At 43.5% G+C, this 22319-nt stretch overlaps 1 protein-coding gene across 1 annotated transcript; it reads right to left on the reverse strand.

Moving 5' to 3' along the window:
* Positions 1-12200: 12200 nt before the first annotated feature.
* Positions 12201-15544, reverse strand: DRD5 (dopamine receptor D5). The gene is made up of 2 exons (XM_071743949.1): positions 14642-15544; positions 12201-14592 (listed from the first exon to the last, which is right to left on the reverse strand). The coding sequence occupies exon 2, from the start codon at positions 14325-14327 to the stop codon at positions 12852-12854; it is 1476 nt and encodes a 491-aa protein (XP_071600050.1). The 5' UTR covers positions 14328-14592; positions 14642-15544; the 3' UTR covers positions 12201-12851.
* Positions 15545-22319: the final 6775 nt, after the last annotated feature.

Consider the following 22319-nt stretch of genomic DNA (forward strand, 5'->3'; position numbering starts at 1 on the left):
TTTGGAAATAAGGAACTCACCCTTTTTTAGCTGGCAATTACTTCCCAACCTGAAAAGTCCCAGCCTGGACTCAGCAGCAGGTGTGGTGCCCATGCCCAGGGTCCCAGGGATGGTCCCCAGCATCCTCAGCACAACCAAACTGGTCCTACTGGGGAAGGCAGCAGGGGACCTGTCCTGATGAATGATGTTCTGCTCCAGGGAGGGAGCAAGAGCAAAAAGCAGCAAACAGACCCCAACCCAGCTAACACACCAACCAGAGAAGCCACCAGAGGCTTCTTTTGGGAGCCATTTGATGCACCAGGAGAAGCAACACCGTGGTTGGTCCTTTTGGAGAGAGATTTTGAAGCCTGACACTTCCAAATTATTCAAAATAATTTTTAAATGTTATGATCTGAGCTGCTCTTTAAGGAAGGAAACTCAAGTGCCAGCTTTTTGCATCCAGCTTCATGCAGAGATCAAATCTGTCTCGTTTAAATTTCTCTCCAACTGCTCAGTAATCTAACAACCACTTTCTGACTTTACAGGTTACACAAATCAGTATTAAACAGAAATATATGACAGACAAAGGGAAAAATGAACCTATGAATTATCTCCATTTTTCCTTCCCTGCCTTTCTTGGCCTTGCCTATTCTGTCAGATACCGAAGTTGCTGGACTCATGGTTTTGATCACTTTTTACCAAGAATACCAAGCTCTATCACTGAGAAATGTCTGTAATTTGCAAGAATACTGAGAAAAATAACTAACACTTGGATACCATGGTGATAAGTGAATGATGGGGTCACGTTGCTCCCCATCAGAAGTATTGCTCCAGCTGTAGCCAGGACCAGGTGCAGGGCTTCCTCTCCACAGTCACATAATTAAATTTTAGATCAACAAGTTGAAAAAAAAAATCTCAGTATTTTCATAAAGCAAAACAATTTCCTCTAAATTCTGGTGAGAATCTGACTGTATGAAAATCTTCACACATTGGATTTATGTCATTAAATTCAAGATAAAATCCTGGTCCTTTACATTCCCAAAAAGAAATGTATATTGCATTCTAAGATGAGACATGAAATATTAAAATTCTCCTGATGATAAAGGATGCTTAGAAGAGGAAAAGGCTCACAAGCTTGCCATCTTACAGATGTAAACCCAGATACAACATTCCTGGACACAGAAACTTTCCAGGTGTCTGTAGTGTTACATCAGAGGCCACTGGATCAGTTTTGCCCCACACCAACTGAGAGCCTCCCAGAAATTTCCCAGGCAGAGTCTGGGAGCTGGGACAAGCCAAGAGCAATTTCTCATTTTCTGTCATTTTGTACTGCAGAACATTATGATAAGTTCCTGCATCTCAGTATTAAATCTTATTCCCCCCACTTTTTTGGAGCCAATACCTGTGTGCAGCATCCCTGCCTCTCAAGAAAAAGTCATGCAAGGCTTTCTGCTCATGGCTTTATCAAAAAGTTTGTAGGTTCACACTTGGAATTTTTTTCCTATTGGCTGGTCCCTAAAAAGTTTCCACTGGCTACACAGATCCCTGTATGAGACAGAGCCCACTGATAAAAAAACAACTTTTCTTTGACATTTCCACATACCTTAAAAAAAAAAATCCACCAGGCAATGCCCCAGTGACCAGCCAGAGGGTAAAACCAAGCACATCAGCACCAGCCTTCAGTTCATCATCTTTTCCATGCTGGACTCAAGCTCTTTAAAAGCAAACAGCTGCCTTCACTCTTTGTGATCATCAAGTGGCAGGAGATGACTCATTCTGAACCAGCAAAAAAAAAAAAAAAAAAAACAAAAAAAAACCACCAAACCAAAAAAAAACCCCACAACTAGAAGAAAGAAAGAAAATGCCAAAGTTCCCAAGTTCAGCAATCCAAAAATGACTTTCTATTTGACAAGCATGAGTGGAAAGAGCTCTGCATCAGAGTCTGAACTGCAGCTCAGGAGCTGCAAAGCCCAGGTCAGGCCAGTGAGATGTGCAACAGAGAGCAAAGCAGAGGCTACTGAAAATGCATTTGCCTTCCCAGGAGAAAAGAAGAAGAAGAATCATTCTGACATGAATCTAAAAAGCCTGGTGAGTATTTTGTTCTGAACTGGAAAAAAAGAGGGGTGGGTATAACTATAAACAAGGGTGCAGGAGGACCTGTGCACCTCCTGTGCCCACAGAGCTGTGGTAACCATTTCCTTGCTCATTGCACAGAGTTCAGTTTTATTCTCTTCAAAGGAAAATAATCCTACTTTTCAATTACTCACTTGATTAGTTGCTTTTGTTTCTTCCCTCCAGCATCCTTCACAGACATCCCCCTTCCTTCCTCCATCCTCTTCCTTGCCTACAAGTGAACCCCCTCCATGCCCCTCCAGCCTTGGGTCCTTCAGCTGAGGACCACACTCCTCTTCCTGCATCCAACACAGCTTCACCAGCCCTCCACTAAGGTCAGTTTTCATGGAAAATAACCAATTTTCAGCAATGTTGGCAAACCTCAGTTTTAGGGCAACATCCTCACTTCCATTCCTCAGCAGTTCCTGCCATAATAATTTTTTTTTCCTCTGAAAAATCATGAAAAAGTTGTCATGAATGAAAAAAATTAATGGATTTTTCCTGTCCTGGCTGCTGCCTTATTGGGAATTGGGGTGAGATTTACCAAATAAACTCAAGGAGTGTGTAGTCCACTCCCTGTTTGCATTTCACTGTAAAGCTGTGATTGCAGGGGATGTCCAGCCCTCCTCACACAAGGGCACCTCTGCCCTTGGTACTAAAAAAAAGTTGGTTTATCTCCTCTGTTTTTCTATAAACTCACCCAGAGTGATGGCTCCAAAGTGACCAACAGGCAGGGGAACAACAAGGGTATCATCAGGAGGTACTAAAAGTAGGAAGAAAAACATTACCTGGAAATTTGTCTGCTTTTGTCAGCCCGTGTGTAATTTTTATCTGAATTGGAAAGAGAATTGAGAAAAGAATTTCTTGGCTTGGACTGAAAATGGATACCTGAAAAACAGCTTCTGAATAAGAGTAAATGTAGCTTAATGGAGTGGTGAGTCAAGATGCTGGAAGATTTCAAGAACAGTAATGGTAATTCTACTGGCACAACTATGTCACTTTATGATTGAAGGTAATACCTAAATAGACAAATGGTTTCATCATTAGAAACATAATAATCACCCATAAATTTGAGGCATATTCAAAAGATTGAATTTAATCAGATAATCCATGCAAACAGTGAAGCCTTCAAACCACTCCACCTTCTTCTTGCTGTTTCCACCTACAGAAGGCACCAGGCACCAAGCACCTCTTCCCCTTTTTCATTTTTTTCTCTCTATTAAAGGCACAAATGGGCCACAGAGAGCAAAAGCCAAAAGGGCAGAAAAGCATTTCCAGCTTTCCTTTAGCTCTCAGTCTCAGACAATCCAAAAGGAATGGAAGCTATAGGATAGGAAGAGTAGCCAGCTAATTTTCTCAAGGATTTTTGATCCAGGCTGGACCTTTGAATAGGAACTGTATCCAGGCCCAGCTTTGGAGAAACAGGTTATTTTCACCAGGATGACACCTTCTGAGCTGGTACTGGAGAGGAGAAGCAACAACAACAGCAAAAAAAAAAAAAAAAAAAAAAAAAAAAAAAAAAAAAAAAGAGAGAGAGAGACAATTTTAGCATGGCAAACCCATCTCTTTTAAATCATCTTCACCACTGAATGATCTGTCCTGTCAGATTACAGTTACAAAGTTTGTATTGCTGCCATCCCTGAACTCATCGCCTTTGCTTTTATCCACAAGGCACTGAACCATGCCATCTTTTGAAAAAGCAACTGAAAGTGCCTCTTTGAGCCACAAAATAAAGCTCTCAGCCCAGAAATGTCAAGTTAAGGGCGTCTTGTAGCCTCCCTGAGGCTGCCTGAACTTGCAAAGAGGCACAGATGGAGCACAAGCTGTTCTCTGGCCAGCCCAAGCTGCAGGGCACAGGGCAGAGGATGGTCCTAATTTTCCATCCTTTGGTCCCAGTGCTGCAAGATCTTCCTCCAGGGGGTTTTAGTAGCCCCTGTGCATGGAGGGATGCAGTTGTACACAGGGTTCTGTGGTTTGCTTGAGCAGAATAAAGGAGAAGCTGAAGCAGGGGATGCTCACAGGTGAGAAGGGGTGATCCCACCTTAACTCTGTGCTTTACCAACTTTTATGTTGCATTTCAAAGCCTGCCCAGACAGGATCCAGATTCATTTGGATGATGTGCAGGCATACTTGAGTACCTTCTGTAATCCAGAAAGTATTAAAATGCTTCCATTGCCACTGACATGGAATTTGGGTCCCTAAATTCAGGACACCGACCTTGTTAAAAATCCAACTACCACCCCCAGCTGATTTTTTCAGGCAATGCTGTCTCCACGTGTCTGAAGCTGGGCCACCACACATCCCCCCTTGGCTCTCCACTTTTGCTGAGACACCTTCCCAGCAGCTCTGGAGGGTTGGAACCTGGAGACCAGGTGTCCCTGCATTGCCACCACTTGCTTGATGCAGGCTGTGCAGAGCTTGGTTTGAGCTCAGCTCAAGGACCAGAGTAAAGCCAATATTTGCAATGTGTACCACAGGCCAGGGGGTACAGAAAACAGAGCCATCAGCCTCCTGAAACCCCCAAGGAGAGCTGCTGAGCTGCAGTGAGAGATGGGGCACTGCCTCCCCTTCTCAAATCTGGGGTACACCCAGACTGGGGTGTGCAGGGATCCAGGAGGAGCAGAGGGATGTGATGCTGCCACGGGGAATACACCTGAGCAGAGGTGGTGCCACTTCTCATCCAAACCATACACAAGCAAAACACTTCAGTGCTGGAGCTCAGCCAGCAGATCTCTGCATGCTGGCTGCTACCATCACCTGGGGATTTCAACAGAAGGCACTAAAAGGTTAAAAAGAAAAAAAAAAAAAAAAAAAAAAGCAAACAAGAGAAGCATTCTGCAAAGATGTAAACCAGAGTGAGGTTGTATAGTGTAGAACTGAGTGTTTTCCTATTAGATATTACATGATACATTATTATTTATTTATCACATTAAGCTTTCTGTCTCTTAAGCTTACTTCAAACAATTCCATCACTGTACAAAAGGAGCAGGAGAGACAAGAACAAGAGAAGCATTCTGCAAGGATGTAAAGCAGAGTGAGTCTTGTCTAGTGTAGAACTGAGATTTTTCCTATTAGATGATACATTAATATTTATTTATCAGGTTAAGCTTTCTGTCTCTTAAGCTTATTTCCAACAATTCCATCACTGTACAAAAGGATCTGGACTCAATAGGTAAACAAAAAGTAGAATTTGGTACCTTTGTATTTAAAAAAAAAAAAACAAACTATTGCTAATGCTTGTCTTTAGCAGAAAGCTGAACCCACACATCATTTGTACTTGCACTTGGGCAGATTTTTGCTTGAGTCACCAAAAGCCAACCCCATAACATCATGTCCCCAGGAGATCAGCTTTGCCCAGTGACTGTATGGAGCAGCTTCTCACTGTGTCTGATACCTTATTTGCACAGATTAAAGAAAACACAGCACTGGCACACCCAGGGCCATCCTACCCCAGATGTCAAATGAGACCAGACACCTTCAGAAAGTTTCTGGAAGGCAGACTTGGCTTCTAGCAATCTAGAAAAAATCTAGCAGAATGAGGAAGAAACTCTGAAATCCCCTCCCATGGCACAGCAAACAGAGCACTCTGCAGCACAGTGGGAAGAGGATCTCAAAACCCTCTCTGCCCTCCACTCCTTCACTAAATATTCCTTGCAGGGTGATGTAGGGTGTTGCTGGGGAGGTTATTTCCCAAGTTTTAGCACAGTGAAATAAATACAAATGGCACAAATCTTCACCTTCTGCCCAGGAGACTGGCACTCAGGTTTTACTTGTTTAAGGACAAAAGGAGCTGGAAATACTGAAATTATCCAGAAGTGGTAGGAGGGGAACTGATGGGTGAGATGTGACCCCTTAACCCCACCCTGCTGGCTCCCCCATGGAAATCCCACCCATCTCTGTGTGACCTCCCAGAGCCCCTGAGCTCCCTGCCAAATCCCTATCCTGACCCCCTTCCACCCACTCCTTTCAAAACCTGCTTATTTTTAAGAGAAGGATATCATCTGAATTATATTATTATTACTATTACTATTGTTATTATTATTATTAGTTTGCTATTATTGTTATTGGTATTATTATTGTTGTTATTATTATTATTATTATTATTTTGAAAAGTTTCAGGATTCATTTTACCTTTTGATGATGTAGAAACTTCTTGCACACTAACAAGAAGTCCTCTGGTTCACTCAATCAGAAAGACAAAAGTGTTGTTTAAAGCCTGTTGTGGAGAGACACCCCAGAGGTACTTCTGAATCACCCCCTCTTCTTTCTTCTGCCTCTCTCAAAACTCTCACAGAAAAAGATCAAGCAGCATTCAAATGCCTTGAATATAAAATAGTTGAAAGAATCTTCTATGCTTCCTCTCACTGCATAATTCAAGTTGGGATTTTCAAAGATGCTCAAACCCAACCAGCCCAAACACCCTTGAACATCTGGAAAGTCCATGTACTTCTATTTGATTGTTGGGATGGAAGAAAAATAGTAAAGTTTTGAGATTTGACTTGCTTCTTTCTGGATGAATTTGCATATTTTGTATTTAGAGAGAGAGGAAATATATTTAGTTACCCTATAAACATTATTGAATATATTTGTATATATATATATGTAAATATATATATGTAATATATAATATATAATATATAATATATAATATATAATTAATATATAATATATAATATATAATATATAATATATATTATATAATATATAATATATAATATATAATATATAATATATAATATATAATATATAATATATAATATATAATATATAATATATAACATATAATATATAATATATAACATATAATATATAATATATAATATATAATATAATAGATTCATATGTATGTTCTCTATATTTTTACACTTATATTTATATGTGTTGAAAAGCAAATGCATATACTATCCACAAAACATCCAGCTCTTATCTCTATACAAAGCCAAAAATTAAACCTCTTGTGGAAAACAAACCTCTACCCCTAACATCATAGTCAAGCAAAATCCCTAAGAGCTTTAAAAAAAGCTTATTTATGCTTGTCCTTTAAATTATGCTTCTGGTGAATAATCTTGTGTTGAGGAGGGAAATGTTGTTGCTTGGAGAAAGAAAAAAAAAAAAAAAAAAAAACCTAAAAGATTTCCCTTCAGGCCTGAGACTTAATGTAATTTAAGTGTAGCTTGAGGTGGCTGCAGATTTGGTGCTAATAAGGTACCCAAGCAGCTGACTTCATGCCAGGAGCTTCTGCTCACCCAAGGAGACAAATTACATGAAGTTAGCAGAGAAAGCAAAAGGGCAAGACCAAAGGCTGGAAGTGCAGGTTTTTAATCTTACTAAAAACCTTTCAGATTGGAGAAATGAGGTGAAAAGGAACAAGAGGACACCCTCACCTGGTTAATATTCTACCCATGGAGTGCAGCAGGTGAGCTGCAGGTGAGGCTTTGATGTCCTCATCCAGGCTCTGGTTTGCAGAGCTCCAGCTAAACCAGAGGGGCTGCACCAACACTTGCAACCACTTTTTTTCAAGGCATAACCTCAAAAAAAAAAAAAAAAAAAAAATTAAAAATACAAGCGTGGTTTCTCTGTGGTGTAGAAAACAAAACATGATGAGCAGTTATTTAAAGGCTCAGAATTCCTAAGCTTTCCGTGTAGATTTTCAGCCTCCACCTTGGGATCTACCACATGTCCAAGGGGTTTGTGGTTGAAGCCCAAGTGCTTGACTCACCACCAAACAGTCCCCCCCCCAATGGGCTGGCTGGCACTGCCCCAAATTCCTGCAAATTAAAGAGAACCACAGAGTTGTCATGGTTGGAAAAGACCATCATCATCCTCCCTACCACCTTTAGATAAGAGCTATTTATCCATCTCACCAGAGCATGTCCTGAAGTGCCTCATCTACATGGTTTTTAATTACTTCCAAGGATGGGGACTCCACCACCTCCCTGGGCAGCCCATTCCAATCCCTAACTACTCTCTCAGTAAAGAAATTCTTCCTAATATCCCATCTAAACCTCCCCTGGTGCAACTTCAGGCCATTTCCTTCGGCCCTAGGATTATTTCCTTGAGAGAAGAGCCCAGCACCCACCTCCCTACAACCTCCTTTCAAGTAGTTGTAGAGTCTACACCCACCTGTACACATTCCTGCCATTTCTCAGCAGATTATGAGTAGCAGGTTCAGCTTCTTCTGGTAGCAGTGAGAGTGCAGCACAAGAGATCAACAAGTTTTTGTTGTCAACAGTAGGGAATAAATCACAGAAATAATTTTTTTTCTTCACGGGCTGGAATTAATTTGAAATTATTCTTTGATGCTCACTGCAGTGTATTTTGTAAATACACAGATGTGACTGTGATATAAATTATGAAGCCCATAAAAATATTTAGCTTCCTTAAGAGCTGTCTGTCCACTATAAATCTTATTGAACACAACTGAAAATGGGTTTAGATACATAACAAGATAAAATAATCTTGTAAATCTTCTATTAAAGTCAAGTTTAGCCAGCAGGCTTCCTGAAAACAGCAATCTATCATCTGCTTCATATGATAATATTATTTATATTTCCACTCTTTACACCCCTAATCCTAATTGCTCAATGCAGTCTTACCAGTGCTACAACAAAAAGGATGAAGAGGCACATATTTGCTGCCCCATTAATCCTTATGTCATCATTTATTGGTGCACATCTGTGCTTTTAGGCTAAAAGAGTACCTTTATCTTTGAAAACAAGAGCTTAAATTCAGAGGCATAACCCTGTTCAGAAAAGGATAGTGCATCAAGGCACTAAAAATGCAATCAGTTGTGTCCTGAAATTTGATCAACGTGGAGATGCTCTGTGTGAATTATGTTGAATCTCCTTGGAGAGTCTGGAAAGCCTTCTGAAATTCCAAAACAAATAATTACATCTAAAACTAAATGAAACAATGATTCCTGAATAGTACCCAGTGAAATAATGTTAAATAATACTGTTAAAGCATGCCAGCTTTAACAGGGCATCACTGAGTAGCAAAGAACACCAGTAGTAATGTTGATAAGAAGCCAGGAAAAACAATTTCATTGCTCTGTGACCCAAGACTAGATCTGTCACTGAGGTCTTCTACCAATTTAAATAGGCACTGAATCATTTTAAAGAGCTGATGAATCCAATTAAAGAGAAGAGGGTGTCAGAGGGAAGAAAAACCTCTGTGTAATTATTATCATGGCTGTAGGTGTATTCCCTGCCAAGGATGAGGAAAAGGCTGAGGGGGCTGAGACTCCTTAGCCTGGAGAAGAGAAAGCTGAGACCTTGGTCATGTCTACAAGGATCTAAAGGGTGGGTGCAAGAAGATGGAGCCAAACTTTTCTCAGTAATTCCCAGAGACAGGACAAGGGGCAGCAGGCACATAGGAAGCTCCATCTAAACATAAAAAACTTTTTTATTTTGAGGGTGCACAGGCTGCCCAGGGAGGTTGTGGGATCCCCTTCTCTGGAGGTATTCAAACCCCACCTGGATGCACACCTGTGTGGTGTGTTCTAGGGGATCCTGCTTTAATGGGAGAGTCAGACTTGATGATTTCTAGAGTTTCCTTCCAGCTCTGATGATTCTGTGGTGAAAATGTCCTCCTTGTTAAGAGTGGCAACTTTGGTACCCCTAAGTGTAGCTGAAGGACTTGGGACCTCTTGAACCTCTGGTCTGATGCCTCTGGATGCTGCCTCCAATTTTGTCAGTCTCTTGCCTGCCAAAGCTGATGCATAATTGACTCCTAAATGGTGTAAGATTTTTGCTCAGTGTTATTGCTAGAAGACTTCCTAATTTTGAAGCTTTTTTTCATGATCAGTTGCAAAAATACAGGAGTTCTCAGCAGGGAGTCTCCCTGCAGAAAGACATCAGGTGTGGCTGGCAAAAGTACAAAGCATCAAACTACCAAAAAAAACTGCAGTAATTTTTTTTTTTTCCCCATTGAAGTGTTCAGTTTCTGTGCACCTCCAAGACAGTCATTTACATTTCTTTAGCTTAGTAAAAAAAAAAACCAAACAAACCAAACAACCCAACACTACTCAACCCATAAGGCCTTGTTAAAACCACCGCTGTAAAAAAGCATTTGGGGGTTTCAGTAGTGAAAAAAATCTTCATGGTGTTGGTAACATTTTACACACAACGTGGTACTTTCCTGTCCTAACCTCTTAAAAATGAGCTAAGGAACCTTCTTGTGTTCTTTCACCAAAATAAACTCCTCTGCCACTGTTAACTCAGACTGAAAGCACATGGGTGATGGTGATGGACCCACTGCCCCTCCCTTGGTGTGGATTTATCCAGGATGAGCAGAATAAGCCAATACAGAAGATTTGCCTAGCTCAGAGAACATTTCACAGTACCACGTGCTGCAAGGTAAGGTTTCTAGAGAATAAAACAAAACAGAAGCTGAAAATCATCAGGGATCTTGAAATTCAGGGCTAGATTTAAGCAACAAGGACCCCGAGTCAAACATCCAAATTATTGCAGTCCAAAGGATGCCCTTGGAACTTGAGCAGTAGCTAGAAAATGCAAAAATCTAAATGCTGGTTGGGATAATTCATTACTGCACCACCAGGAGCAGTTTTATTTGGGAAAATGGGTCTATTCTGGGCAAGTTTAGCTAACCAGTAGTGCTAGGGCTATGGTTAACTGGTGGCAACCATTGCTTTAGCAGAGAGTTGACAACACACTGACTCCCAGTGTCAAACAATCAGAACCTTGAACCTGGTTCTGAGTCCTGACTTTCTGCTTCTCAGGCTTCCCTGAGCCACAGCCCAAACCCTTTTTTTCCTAAGGGCAGCTGTAAAGGGCTCTTACACTGAGATTTCATACCAGCAGCAAAGCCAAGGCTCAGGCAGGTGTCAGTCTTCACTGAGAAGAAACGACAACCCAAAGGGAGGATGGAACCAATCAATATCTCAGACCACACAGACAAAATGTTTCTTGCAGGAAAAAAACCAAAGGAAACCAGAAAAGAACTCCAGTCACAGGCTTCTTCCAGCCCACATCCCACAGGGAAGCAAGACAATCCCAAACCAGTATCTGGGGCTTGACCACTAAAGAGGTTTGATCCTAAGTGCACAAATCCCAGCATCCCAAATTTAAGCATCCCTGCCTAAATGACTTCTCCTGGACCACACTGCCCAGGGCAGGTCCTATTTTTGCCCCAAACCTCATAATGGGGCCACCAGTTCCCAGTATGGCAGAAGAACACCCCCCACCCACCCATTCCAAGAGGGAATGAAACTGAATCCACGCCTCCCATATGATTTAAATCTGCTCAGCTCATGGCACAGGTGCTTTTATTTAATAAATGTAATAAATGTAATAAATTTAATTTAACAAATTCAAATGTTGCTCTTTTTTTTTTTTTCTCTCAGCCAAAACTTGAAGTAAATATTGTTGTTGCCTTTCCTACCTTTGATCATCTGCTTTGGAAATAAAATCTCTTTTGATTTCCAAGCTGAAAGGTTACAAATGTTTCTAAAGAAAATATTCTCTTTGATATGAATGTTTCAATAGAAACAGAGCTTAAAATAATCTTTTTACATTTTTTAAAGCCTGCACTAAAATGTTGAGTCAAAACACTTAATATTGTTATCTGGAATTGAAATATACAAGTAAAAAAATACATCAACAGCATTTTTCTCTTGGTTTGAATGAGTTCTCTAGCATCAACACTGGAAAATGCCTATTATTAACATAATTTTCAAATATAATTATTGGTTTTAGACACACTCATCTCCTGGTTTTATCACCAAGCACTTCTCTTTAACACCACCTTTAAAAAATAAGTTCAAGTATAGAATTAAGGGGAAAGTTTTAATAGCTTGTAGGTACCTATACTTGAGATTCTCAGCTGCAGAGAGGGATAGCATCAGTTATAATATTAAAGACAAACAGGCATAAATCTAGCTGCAAGTATATCCACATGAAAAAGTCTGTTTAAGTCAAATATTCCTAAAATCCTTGCTTTTATTAAAAAAAAAATTATTTCCTATACAGATATTTGGCTTTTTTAAAAAATAGGGCTTGGCTTTTAGACATTCTAATCATTCAAGCAGAAATGTTAAAGTCTAAACACTTGTCGTAAACCTTTCAGGGTGATAAATGAAAGATAATAACCCCTTGATCAATATAACTTTTATTTATTCATCTGGGAACATGGCAAGGATATCATAGGCAATAATGCTGCCTCAGAGAACACGGATTTCACAGAAACTGTTTTGGCAGATACACACATTTAAATAATCATCCAAATCACCACCTCTCTATTTCTGTCTTTCAAAAAAAAAAAACAAAATAAAAAGAAGGAAAAAAAAAAAACCAAACAACACAACAAAAACCCAACTAACCCAAAAAACATCAGAGAAAAAGAAACCTCAGCTCTGAACAAACGAACAGCCTAGGTTTTTATTCCTATTTAATGCCTGTTACCCAGCCACATCTTTCCCTGATTTATTTAGGAGTTGCAACGCTGGGGATGGAACCTTTCATTTGCAAACACATCATAAACATGAAGTGGCTGTAATGACACCACAAGAGCTGCCCACAGCTGATCAATGCAGCCACCTGCTCCTCTCTCAGCCTGGCCAAGTGCTGAATGAAGTTTGGCCTCCCAGCCCCCTGCACCACAGGTTCTGCATCCTACAAGTGACTTCAGCCAAGAAGTGACCCACCAAAACCATGGCAATCAAACCAAGCAGGTTTGCCCACTCAGGGCTAAGATTTTGTTGTGTCATCCAAGAAGAAGAAGTGCCCAGGGCAGGATGCAATTTAATGTAAACCATTTGGAGTGAAAGGTGTTATTTTGCCCAGGGAAATCTCCCCCTCGCAGTCCAGCTCACAGGCAGAGTCAGTGGCAACCTCCTGCTCGGGGGAGACCTGGGAGATCCTATCGAAAGGGTCCTCACGGTTTTCTTCACAGTCCACCACGTTTGGGATCATGTTAACATAAGCAGTCACCATCTCCTTATGGAAAAGGGTGTCCTGGTTGTAAGAGATGAGCTCGTTGCTTATATTGACAGTTTCCACTGCAGTACTGGAGCAAAACTGACCGCATCCCAAGAGGTTGGAGAAGACCTTTCGGAAGTCGGCGTTAAAGGCGTAGATGATGGGGTTGAGAGAAGAGTTGGCCCAACCAAACCAGACAAAGATATTGAAGGTGGTCTCACTGACACAGGGAAGGCCAGCGTGGGGGTCACTGGGTGGGCTCTCACAGAAGGGAACCATGCAGTTCAGGATGAAGAAGGGCAGCCAGCAGCAGACAAAGACACCCATAATGACAGAGAGAGTCTTCAACACCTTGGTCTCTTTTCTGATGGAGGACTTGAGGCTGGTGTGGTGGTGGCAGTCGAGGTGGCTGCTCCGGCAGCTCTGTGCATGTTCAGCTGCCCTCTCCAGGGATGAGATCCGACGGATTTGCACCTGGGCGATGCGGTAGATTCGAGTGTAGGTAACTATCATGATAGCCACAGGGATATAAAAACTGATCAAGGAGGAGGAAATGGCATAAGTCCTGTTGAGGCTGGAGTCACAGCTCTCCAATGGTCCCATGAAAGTATCGTTGCTGCCGGAGGTCCCATCAGAGGACGTCATTGCTGCCAACGCCACCCACGTGGTGCCCACGTCCTCTGCCCAGGTGGTGACAGCACCTGCTGCTGCCCAGCCGGCGCCATATCCATCTCCTAGATCACCAGCAGAGACAACGTTCCCACCTTTGTGCCAGTTGAGCTGGACAGGGATGAAGGAGATGAGCACAGACAAAGCCCAGGCCACGCTGATCATCACCAGGGCCAAGCGTTGGGTCATCTTCCTCTCGTAGCGGAACGGGCTGGAAATAGCCCAGTACCTGTCCACGCTTATCACACAGAGGTTCAGGATGGAAGCCGTGGAGCACATGATATCAAAGGCCACCCAGACGTCACAAAAAGCCCCAAAAGGCCAATACCCGGCCACTTCAGCCACCGCCTTCCAGGGCATGACCAGCAGAGCCACCAGCAGGTCCGAGACAGCCAGGGACACGATGAAGATGTTGGTGACTTTGCTCCGGAGATGCCGGTAGCGGACGATGGCCGCACACACCAGAACGTTCCCAAACAGGGTCCAGAGGATGAGCAAAGCCAGCAAACTCCCCGCCGCCACCCGCGCAGCCCCAGGGGGTCCCACCACCGCCGCCCCCCCGGGGCCGCTCCCCCCTTTCCCCGCCACCGGCACCAGCAGCGGGCCCGGGCCCGGGCCGCCCCGCAGCATGGCTGGAGGCTCCCGCCGGCGGCCGCCGGGATGCACCGAGCAGCCAGCGCAGCCCCGCAGCCCGGCCCATGGGGCCGCTGCCCCCCCGCCCCGCCGCCAACCCTGCCGGAGACCCCCGACCCACCGACCAGGCCCCCGACGGGGGTCCCCGCCCCGCCACTCGCCGCGTCCCCCTCCTTGGGGTCTCCTACACGGGGAGATGGGTTGGGGTCCCCACCCCACAACTCAACGCATCTGGGGTCCTGCTCCTGTTTGGGGTCCCCTCCTCACAGCTCAGAGTATCTGGGGGTTCTGCTCCTATTTGGGGTCCCCACCTCACAGCTCAGCGCGTCCCCCTCCTTGGGGTCTCTGCCCCGGGTATGCGGTCGCCACCCGGCCACTCAGCTTGTCAACTTCCATGGGGTCCTCGCCTCACCCCTTAGGGCATCCCCCTCCTTGGGATCTCTGCCCCACCGCTCAGGGCGTCCCGCTCCTTGGGGTCTATGCTCCCGTTTGAGGTCCCCTCCCTGGGGTCTCCGCCCCGGATTGGGGTCCCCACAGCTCAGCGCGTACCCCTCCTTCGGGTCTTTTCCCCCGCAGTGAGTCCCTTCCCCCCCCGCTCAGCTCGTCCGCGTCGTCGGGATCTCTACCCCCGGGAGCTGGGTTAGGGTCCCCACTCCACAGCTCAGCGCATCCCCCTCCTTAGGGTCCCCGCTCCGCCACTCAGCTCGCCTCCCTCACTGGGGTCTCCGTGCCGGAGCGCTGAGTTGGGGTCCCCTCCCCACAACTTAGCGCATGCCCCCTCCTCTCTTCCCCCTTGGGGTCTCTGCTCCCGTTTAAGGTCACCGCCCCACAGCTCAGCTCCTTAGGGTCTCTGTCCCGGGTCGGGGTCCCCACCCTGCAACTCAGGGCATCCCCTTCCTGGGGTCTCCGCTCCGGGTTGGGGTCCCCGCCCCGCTGCTCAGCGCATCCCCCCCGGGTCTCTCCGGTTGAGATCCTCGCTCGGCAGCTCCGCCCGTCCCCCTGCTCCAGCTCCCAGTCCCTCAACGCCGAGCCACCTGTCCCCCACTTCCTCCTGGGGCTCCGCGCTCTCCCTCTCCTCCTCGGGCTCACCGCTCCGCGCCTCAGCGCGCAGCCCTCTCGGGGTACCCGCTCCTCCCGGTCACCGCTCCGCGTTCCTCATCCCCTTCCTCCCGCTGCCTCCCGCCCGGGCTGCCGACTCCGCCCGCCCCACACCCCCCGGGGCTTCCCGGATCCCCCGCCTTCCTCTGAGCATGCTCCGGGGCCACTCCGGTCCGGTTCACGGCGAGTGGGATGCGAGGGGGCCGGGGGCTGAAAACCGAATTATCCCCACCAAGGGGAACGGGGAAATATCCCGGAAATATCCCCCCCTCTTCCCTCCCTGCTTCCCTCCCCGCCGCCAGCATCCCCGGCTTCTCGCTTGGCTGAAAGTTGCGGTGAGGGGAGCGGGATGGGATACGTAGCCTAAATCCCGATTTGTTCCCAAAAAAAAAAGTTCTGCTGAACGACTGGGATGGTATTACAGCCAAAAAAACCCGGCAAACGAAATCCGATTGTCTCTCTTTCCAGCTCTTTGCCCGGATGGATCTTTCCCCTCTGTAGAGATCCAATGCAGCCAGAAAGGGGAGTTCTGATCCTGAGCTGTTGCTGGGGGGGGGAAAGGAGGTGGAGAGGGTGCGGTGCTGCTTGGCATTAACGATTTTTTAATTATTATTCAAAATATCACGCATTTAGAACTGCATTTGCATTTAGAATCCATTTGCTTGGAAAAGACCTTTATGGTCATCAGGTCCAACAGTTAACTCGGCACTGTCAGGTCCATCATTAAGCCATGTCCCTCAGCATCTTATCTACACGACTTCCAAACACCCCCGGGGGTTTGTTTAGTTTCTCCAAACCTCCTTTTTTAAAGCCTTTGACAGAAATCGAACCCATTCTCAATTCAGCAGCCTGTTGTGGCACTAAAAGGGCTGAGACAGCTGCTCCTTGGGAGCCTTCCAGCTGCAGGTGGGTGTGGGCAGGGCTCACTGCTGCATCCACAGTGCCATGGAGAAAGGTTAAATGTTAGAGTCACTACTTAAAGAGTCTAAATAAATATATAAATACATTCAGCAACGTTTTCAGCAATTTTCCAAACCTGTCACAAGGAAAACAAGAGCTTCACTTTCAGCTCTCGCTTCAGCAATTGGCACTCGTTTTCCACATTTAAGCAGAGTTATATTTAATATTGAAGGGGGAATTTAGCTTTTGTCACCACCAAATTCTGAGCAGCGTGACTAAAGCTCTGGTGCTGGGGCCATGTTCTGCTTGCACAAACTCTTCTTCCTGAAGCAATGCCTCCTACAACCTGCAGAAATGAAGGAGCAAATTGCACAGGTACTTGTGCACGTGCCTGTTGAAGCTGCTGGTCCAGACGTGGATATTTAATGTTAAAAAAAAAAAATACAACAATTATCTGATTTGCTTGTTTTGTTTATATTCATTGCCTCACCAGTGTTGAAGGATGTGCATGTAGATGCAAGTCAGGCAGCATAAATTCTATAGATAAGCTGGTACCTGTATGCATGTGAAGGTTGTAAGGTGGAAGAGGGGAGATTTAGGTTAGACATTAAGAAATTCTTTAGTGTGAGGGTGGTGGGACACTGGAACAGGTTGCCCAAGGAAGCTGTGGCTGCCCCATCCCTGGCAGTGTCCAAGTCCAGGTTGGATGGGGATTGGAGCAATCCCCATCCTGTCCTGCCTTGGAACTGGATGAGCTTTGAGGTCCCTTCCAACCCAAACCATTCTATGAGCCAATTCTATGTCTGTATTTACATGCAGTCAGTATTCATCACCTATTTAATTAAGCATTTATGTATCATCTGCTTGATGATAATAGGAGCCCAACAATACCTTTGCCTGACCACACCTCAGCAGCACCCAGCACACGCTGGTGGATTGGTGTAAATCAGAACCAGGGCTGGGAGCAGTGGATCTGCTGTGTGTGATCCCCTGCCAGCTCTGCTGGGTGCAGTGGAGACAGGCAGGGAGGAGGTGTAAGCAGATGGGAAAGATGCCTTAACCCATCAAAATAAAAATTGTCCCAGCTCACTTGCCAGACATCTGAAAAATGACATTTTACTATGCTCTCTACACTAGCTCCTGCAATAGGCAGGCACGGAGTAGAGGGGAGTTTCCAAGTATCTCATTTATCCTCCAAGTGTTTTATTTGGCTGACTGGATCCTGCATAATGCAGAGGCTGTGAGAAAACTGGGTTTGTTCAGCCTTGAGAAGAGAAGGCTTAGAGGAGACCTTATGATGATGTGCCAGTACTTAAAGGGGGCTACAAAGAAGATGGAAACTCCCTATTTACAAAGAGTCACCTGGACAGGACAAGGGGCAATGGGCACAAGTTGTCTACTTGGTCACAAGAGGAAAATTTTTCACTCTGAGGCCAGTCAGACATTGGAATGGTCTCCCAGGTGAAGTGGTGGATTCCCCCTCTTTGGAAAGTTTTAAATCTCATCTTGATGGGGTGCTGAGACATCTCAGATAAACAATAATATTAGAAGGGTTGGACCAGGTGATCCTTGGGGTCCTTTCCAACCTGACATTCTATGAATTTAAAGAGCGGGATATCTTCTCCCACCTATTTAATCTTTAGAAAATGTTCTTGAATTTCATCTGGTATCAACTGATTTTTCTCACCAGAGATACCTATGGAAAAAGACCTCTCTTTGAGCTGGAGGAAGTTTCATCAGCCAAAGACACACCTGGACCTATAAGTGCACTGGTGATACAGTCTTCAACATTGATCCAATATTTCTCATGCTCCCTCAAAACTTTCTTTCAAGTCACAGGAATGCACAGGATTATTTTCAGTGGCACTAGAAAAAAATATTGGTTTATAATGGGGTGACACAGGAGACACGTTGAAAGACTCCAGTGAGTAGGGAAGAGGTGGAGCAGGAGGAGTGGGCAGGAGGACAATTTCTTTGCTTTGCTCTTGTACCAGATCATTCCCAGCAACACCAGCCCAGAGCAGCAATCAGGTAATGAAGATGTTCATGGTATGTTCTAGTATTCCATCCATTGCCTTAAACATTCTGTGAGCCTGGGATAAAAGCCTTTAACATTTATAAGTTATTAACATCCTATTTTATTTTATTTTATTGCTTTCTGTAGGCAGTTTGAATATAAATCTCATTTTAAGAACAGTCCATTAAAACCACAGCTGTCACTTGCTGAGAGATTTGGGGTGGCTTTTCAGCCTGAAATCATCTTTGTAATGGCTTTTGTGCTTTTCCTTCAGAGCTTTGTCTCATTTTTCTTTTCTGTATTCACCTGTTAAAATTGCTCTTCTCTCTCACAGCTGGCAGATTGGAAGTAATGGAATTTAACTGCTATTGCAATGGTTCTGAGGGGGGGGGAAATAAAAACCTTTGCAGTTCCCGATTTTAGAAATGTATTTTTTTATTAGCTCTTTCTCTTCATTGCTGCATATTCTATTTCCATTTCAAAATACAGACTCACTCTTCTGCCAAATGATATTTATTTAAAAGCAGGCAATGCTCAGAGAAAGCACAGATTCTCTCATCAAAGGGATGCTTCAAATTAACACCAAAAGGAAGCTAAGATATATAGACACAGATGTACCATTGAGGTTTAGGCTGGAAAAGCATCCCACCAACAAACTCCCAGTGTGGTTAGGATCCCAAAACAGGCAAGAGGAGGTCGAGGTGGAGATGGAGGAAGATGGAAGTCACTGTACATGAGGCCAATTTAGTGAAGCAACTGGACATGTGCTTAACCACTGAAATATGCTCAAGTGGAGCTATATTTAGCAGCATGGTTGAATGTATGCTTAAGGTCCAGCAGTTTTACTCCCTGAAGCTGAAATGCTTGAGTACACGGGGATGGGCAGAGGCAGGAGTGTGTACCCAGGCAAAAATATTGAGGAAGGCAGGGAGAGAACTGGTATCATCACCTTATTCAGCAGAAAAAGAAAAAAAAACAACCTTGCAGATTATGTCAGGTCCTGTTGTTCATGGTTCAAATGAAAATAAATATGAGCAACTGGAAAATGATCCAGAAAAGAAGTGCAGGAAAAGTCTGGGAAAGACAGAAGGCACTGGGAGGGTGAGAAACCCTTGACAAGGTCTTAGGGAGGGAAAAGTTATCTGAGAAAAGATTGCTTTTAATCTTCCAGGTGAGATTGGAAGTTTTCTAAAAACTGCTAGGAACTGAATTTAGGAGAAATGGGGGTAGAGCCAAGGTGCCCATTTTTAACCACGAGGATGATAAATGGCTGAGGCAATTGGTTTTGGGTGTAAGAGATTTGTCATCCTCTGCAGGCTGAAAGCCAAGGCTGAATCCATTTCTGGTACTAACCAGCATTCTGTGGTGTGCACTGGGGGAAGAGGCATCTCACATGGTTACAGTTATCTGGCCTTAAATTCTATTAAAGTTCATGTCAACTTGGGACTGTGATGGATAGTATTAATTATCCATCTGTACCAGAATGAACAGTCCTCCCAGTATCTCAGTTGCTTTTTGTTCTGTAATGAGTGTGATAAGGTTCCTACATCAGTTGTTTATCACTCTCTGAGTGAAATCATGAAGTAGTTGGTGGGACCAGAAAAGATTTCCACAAATTTTCCTCTTTTTGATTGTTAATTTTTCTTCTTCTTCTTTTTTTTTTTTTTTCCTTTTTTTTCTTTTTGTTTTGTTATTCATACTGAGCCTGACTTCAGCTAAGCCAGTGATAAAAGATGAGTGCTTGCCAAGACAAAAAGCAAAAGCAATAGGAACTTTGTGGATGTGATTTTCTGGTGGACTCTTGCAGTTCATTTTGTAGCTTTTCTCTTAAAAAATAGTATCTTTTATTTGGGAATGTTCATAGGATAATTTCTTTGGATATTCATAGGATCACTTGATTGGAAAAGACCTTTCAGGTCCAACTGTTAGACTAACACTGCCAAACCCACCACTAAACTATGTCCCTAAACACCACACAATAGTATTCAGTATTGTTATTTTTAATATATTTTTAATATAATCATGTGATTAAAAACTACTAAATATCAGTGACATTTGAAGCAAGATAGAGAAAATAAAGGACAAATCCTCTGATTTATAGAATGGTACAACTTGGGTACATTATTCATACTCTCTGGGTGTGCATGGCTACATCCTAGGTGAACATCTGTCCTGAGAAAATTATCAAGATGAAAAAAGCCTGAAAATTGCAGCTTTCTAAGACTGAACATTTCCAAGATATTTATTTTGTCTCTTCTCAGCTATACTACCAAACTGGGACTATAAATCAGGTGGGCTTAATTCCCAAAGAAGCCTCTGTAATTCTGTCTCTGGCTTCAATAGGATAACAGTTTGGCCTATGGGGTAATCTGAAAGCAGATTTCTTTTCAGTGTTCTGATTTCTCTGTTTCTCTAACCCACTGCCTATCACCAGGACCTATGAATTTTATATTAGATGTTTAAATTACAGGCTTTTCCAGTTAATACTATTAATTGAAACAATTGCAATCAGCATCATTTAACTTAGGATTTTCCCTTGTCTGTTACCTTAGCGTGAGATTGTCTTCCACAAAATGAACAGGAAAACCAAATCCTTGGGGCAATCAAAGAGTGATTTTCATAATAAAAGCAGGCACTAGTGTGTAGACTTTTTGGTCTGTTAGGAAAAGGAGACTTAAGAAGACAAAAGGGCTACTAGAGGCAAAATCTCTACACTGAGAAGATGATGGACTCGAGTCTGAATCAACCACCATGTGTAGATTCAGCCCCAGATGTGTTATGAGTTGTGTCTGGGTGGTTTTTTTAAGCATTCTGATCTTCAGTTACACCTGGTAAATATTTCATTGCAGAAAAATTAGAATAAAGAAGTTACAGTATCATTCATAATCCTGGTCGTGTGGACAGGACCTGTTCTTCATTCTGCTTTGATTGAAACATTGAGGGATTTGCCTGGAATTAATGGTGCTGTGTGTGCTTTTCACAAACTGCTTTTGCATGTTTTAAAGAGAAAATGTTGTGTAAAGATAATAAATTGTGTTTGTTGCAAGTGAAAGAGAGTCACTGGTTTTCCTGCTATCCCTGTTCTTTCACAAATTTTCACCCCCTGCATCTGTCTTTGATATTTTGATTCTTTGGCCTGAATTGTGGCCCCTTTGCTTCTGGCAAGAATTTGAAAATGTGTTGCTATAGATTTTCCCAAAGGACACATTTATAGGACTGAAACTCAGCTGATTCTTAGGGCTAGCACAGTGGCAGTGAAAGTTTTGCTGTAAATCTCAGTCAAAAGAATACTATGGGACATAACACACCTCCTAATATAAAAAGAACAAACCCTGACCATTGACTGTGCACATTACAGTGAGTTATCCCACTATCAGCTTCAAGATCAAATTAATTCTTTAAAACTAACAGAGCTGACCTTGTTTTTTTAAGGTTCCAAGTACCAATTGCAGCTGCTTCAGTTCTGTTTGAATCCAGATCTCATTTTATTCATGCATGCAGAGAATGAGGCCAAATACTTGGGAGCAAGAGTTGCCAGGGAATAAGTGATCCAATGAACCAGCTGTACATATAGCATCTCTAATCAGAGGGAGAAAGAAAAATTGAAAAAATTAATGTGTATCTCAAAATCTTGACATTTAGGGATGGTTCTTATTTCACGGATTTTAGGTGCAATTTAACCAGCGTTCGGTTTTGGATAATACTTCAGAGAAAATAAGGTCAGACTCATTTTTCAGCACCCAGAAATGAATAATTCAAGAGTATTTGTACATCACCATGTGTGGCTATTCCTACCTCCATTCAACCTGAAGTTTCCATACTGTCAGGTCACAAAAATAAAATCCAAGTTGGGTTTGCCAGGCTGCTTTCTGACTGCCTTGCTGAAACTCCACCAGGGCCATCCCAGCCCTACAAGGGAAGGAGTGGTGTTAACTACCAGAAAATGAACTATTTATCCTCATAAGAACCTTAAA

Source organism: Heliangelus exortis, chromosome 4, assembly GCF_036169615.1.
Source record: "Heliangelus exortis chromosome 4, bHelExo1.hap1, whole genome shotgun sequence".
In the NCBI taxonomy this organism is placed as follows: Eukaryota; Metazoa; Chordata; class Aves; order Apodiformes; family Trochilidae; genus Heliangelus; species Heliangelus exortis.

Bases quoted from the DNA above. Each gene is read 5' to 3' on its own strand.
- DRD5 (XM_071743949.1), bottom strand. From the start codon at position 14,327: ATGCTGCGGGGCGGCCCGGGCCCGGGCCCGCTGCTGGTGCCGGTGGCG.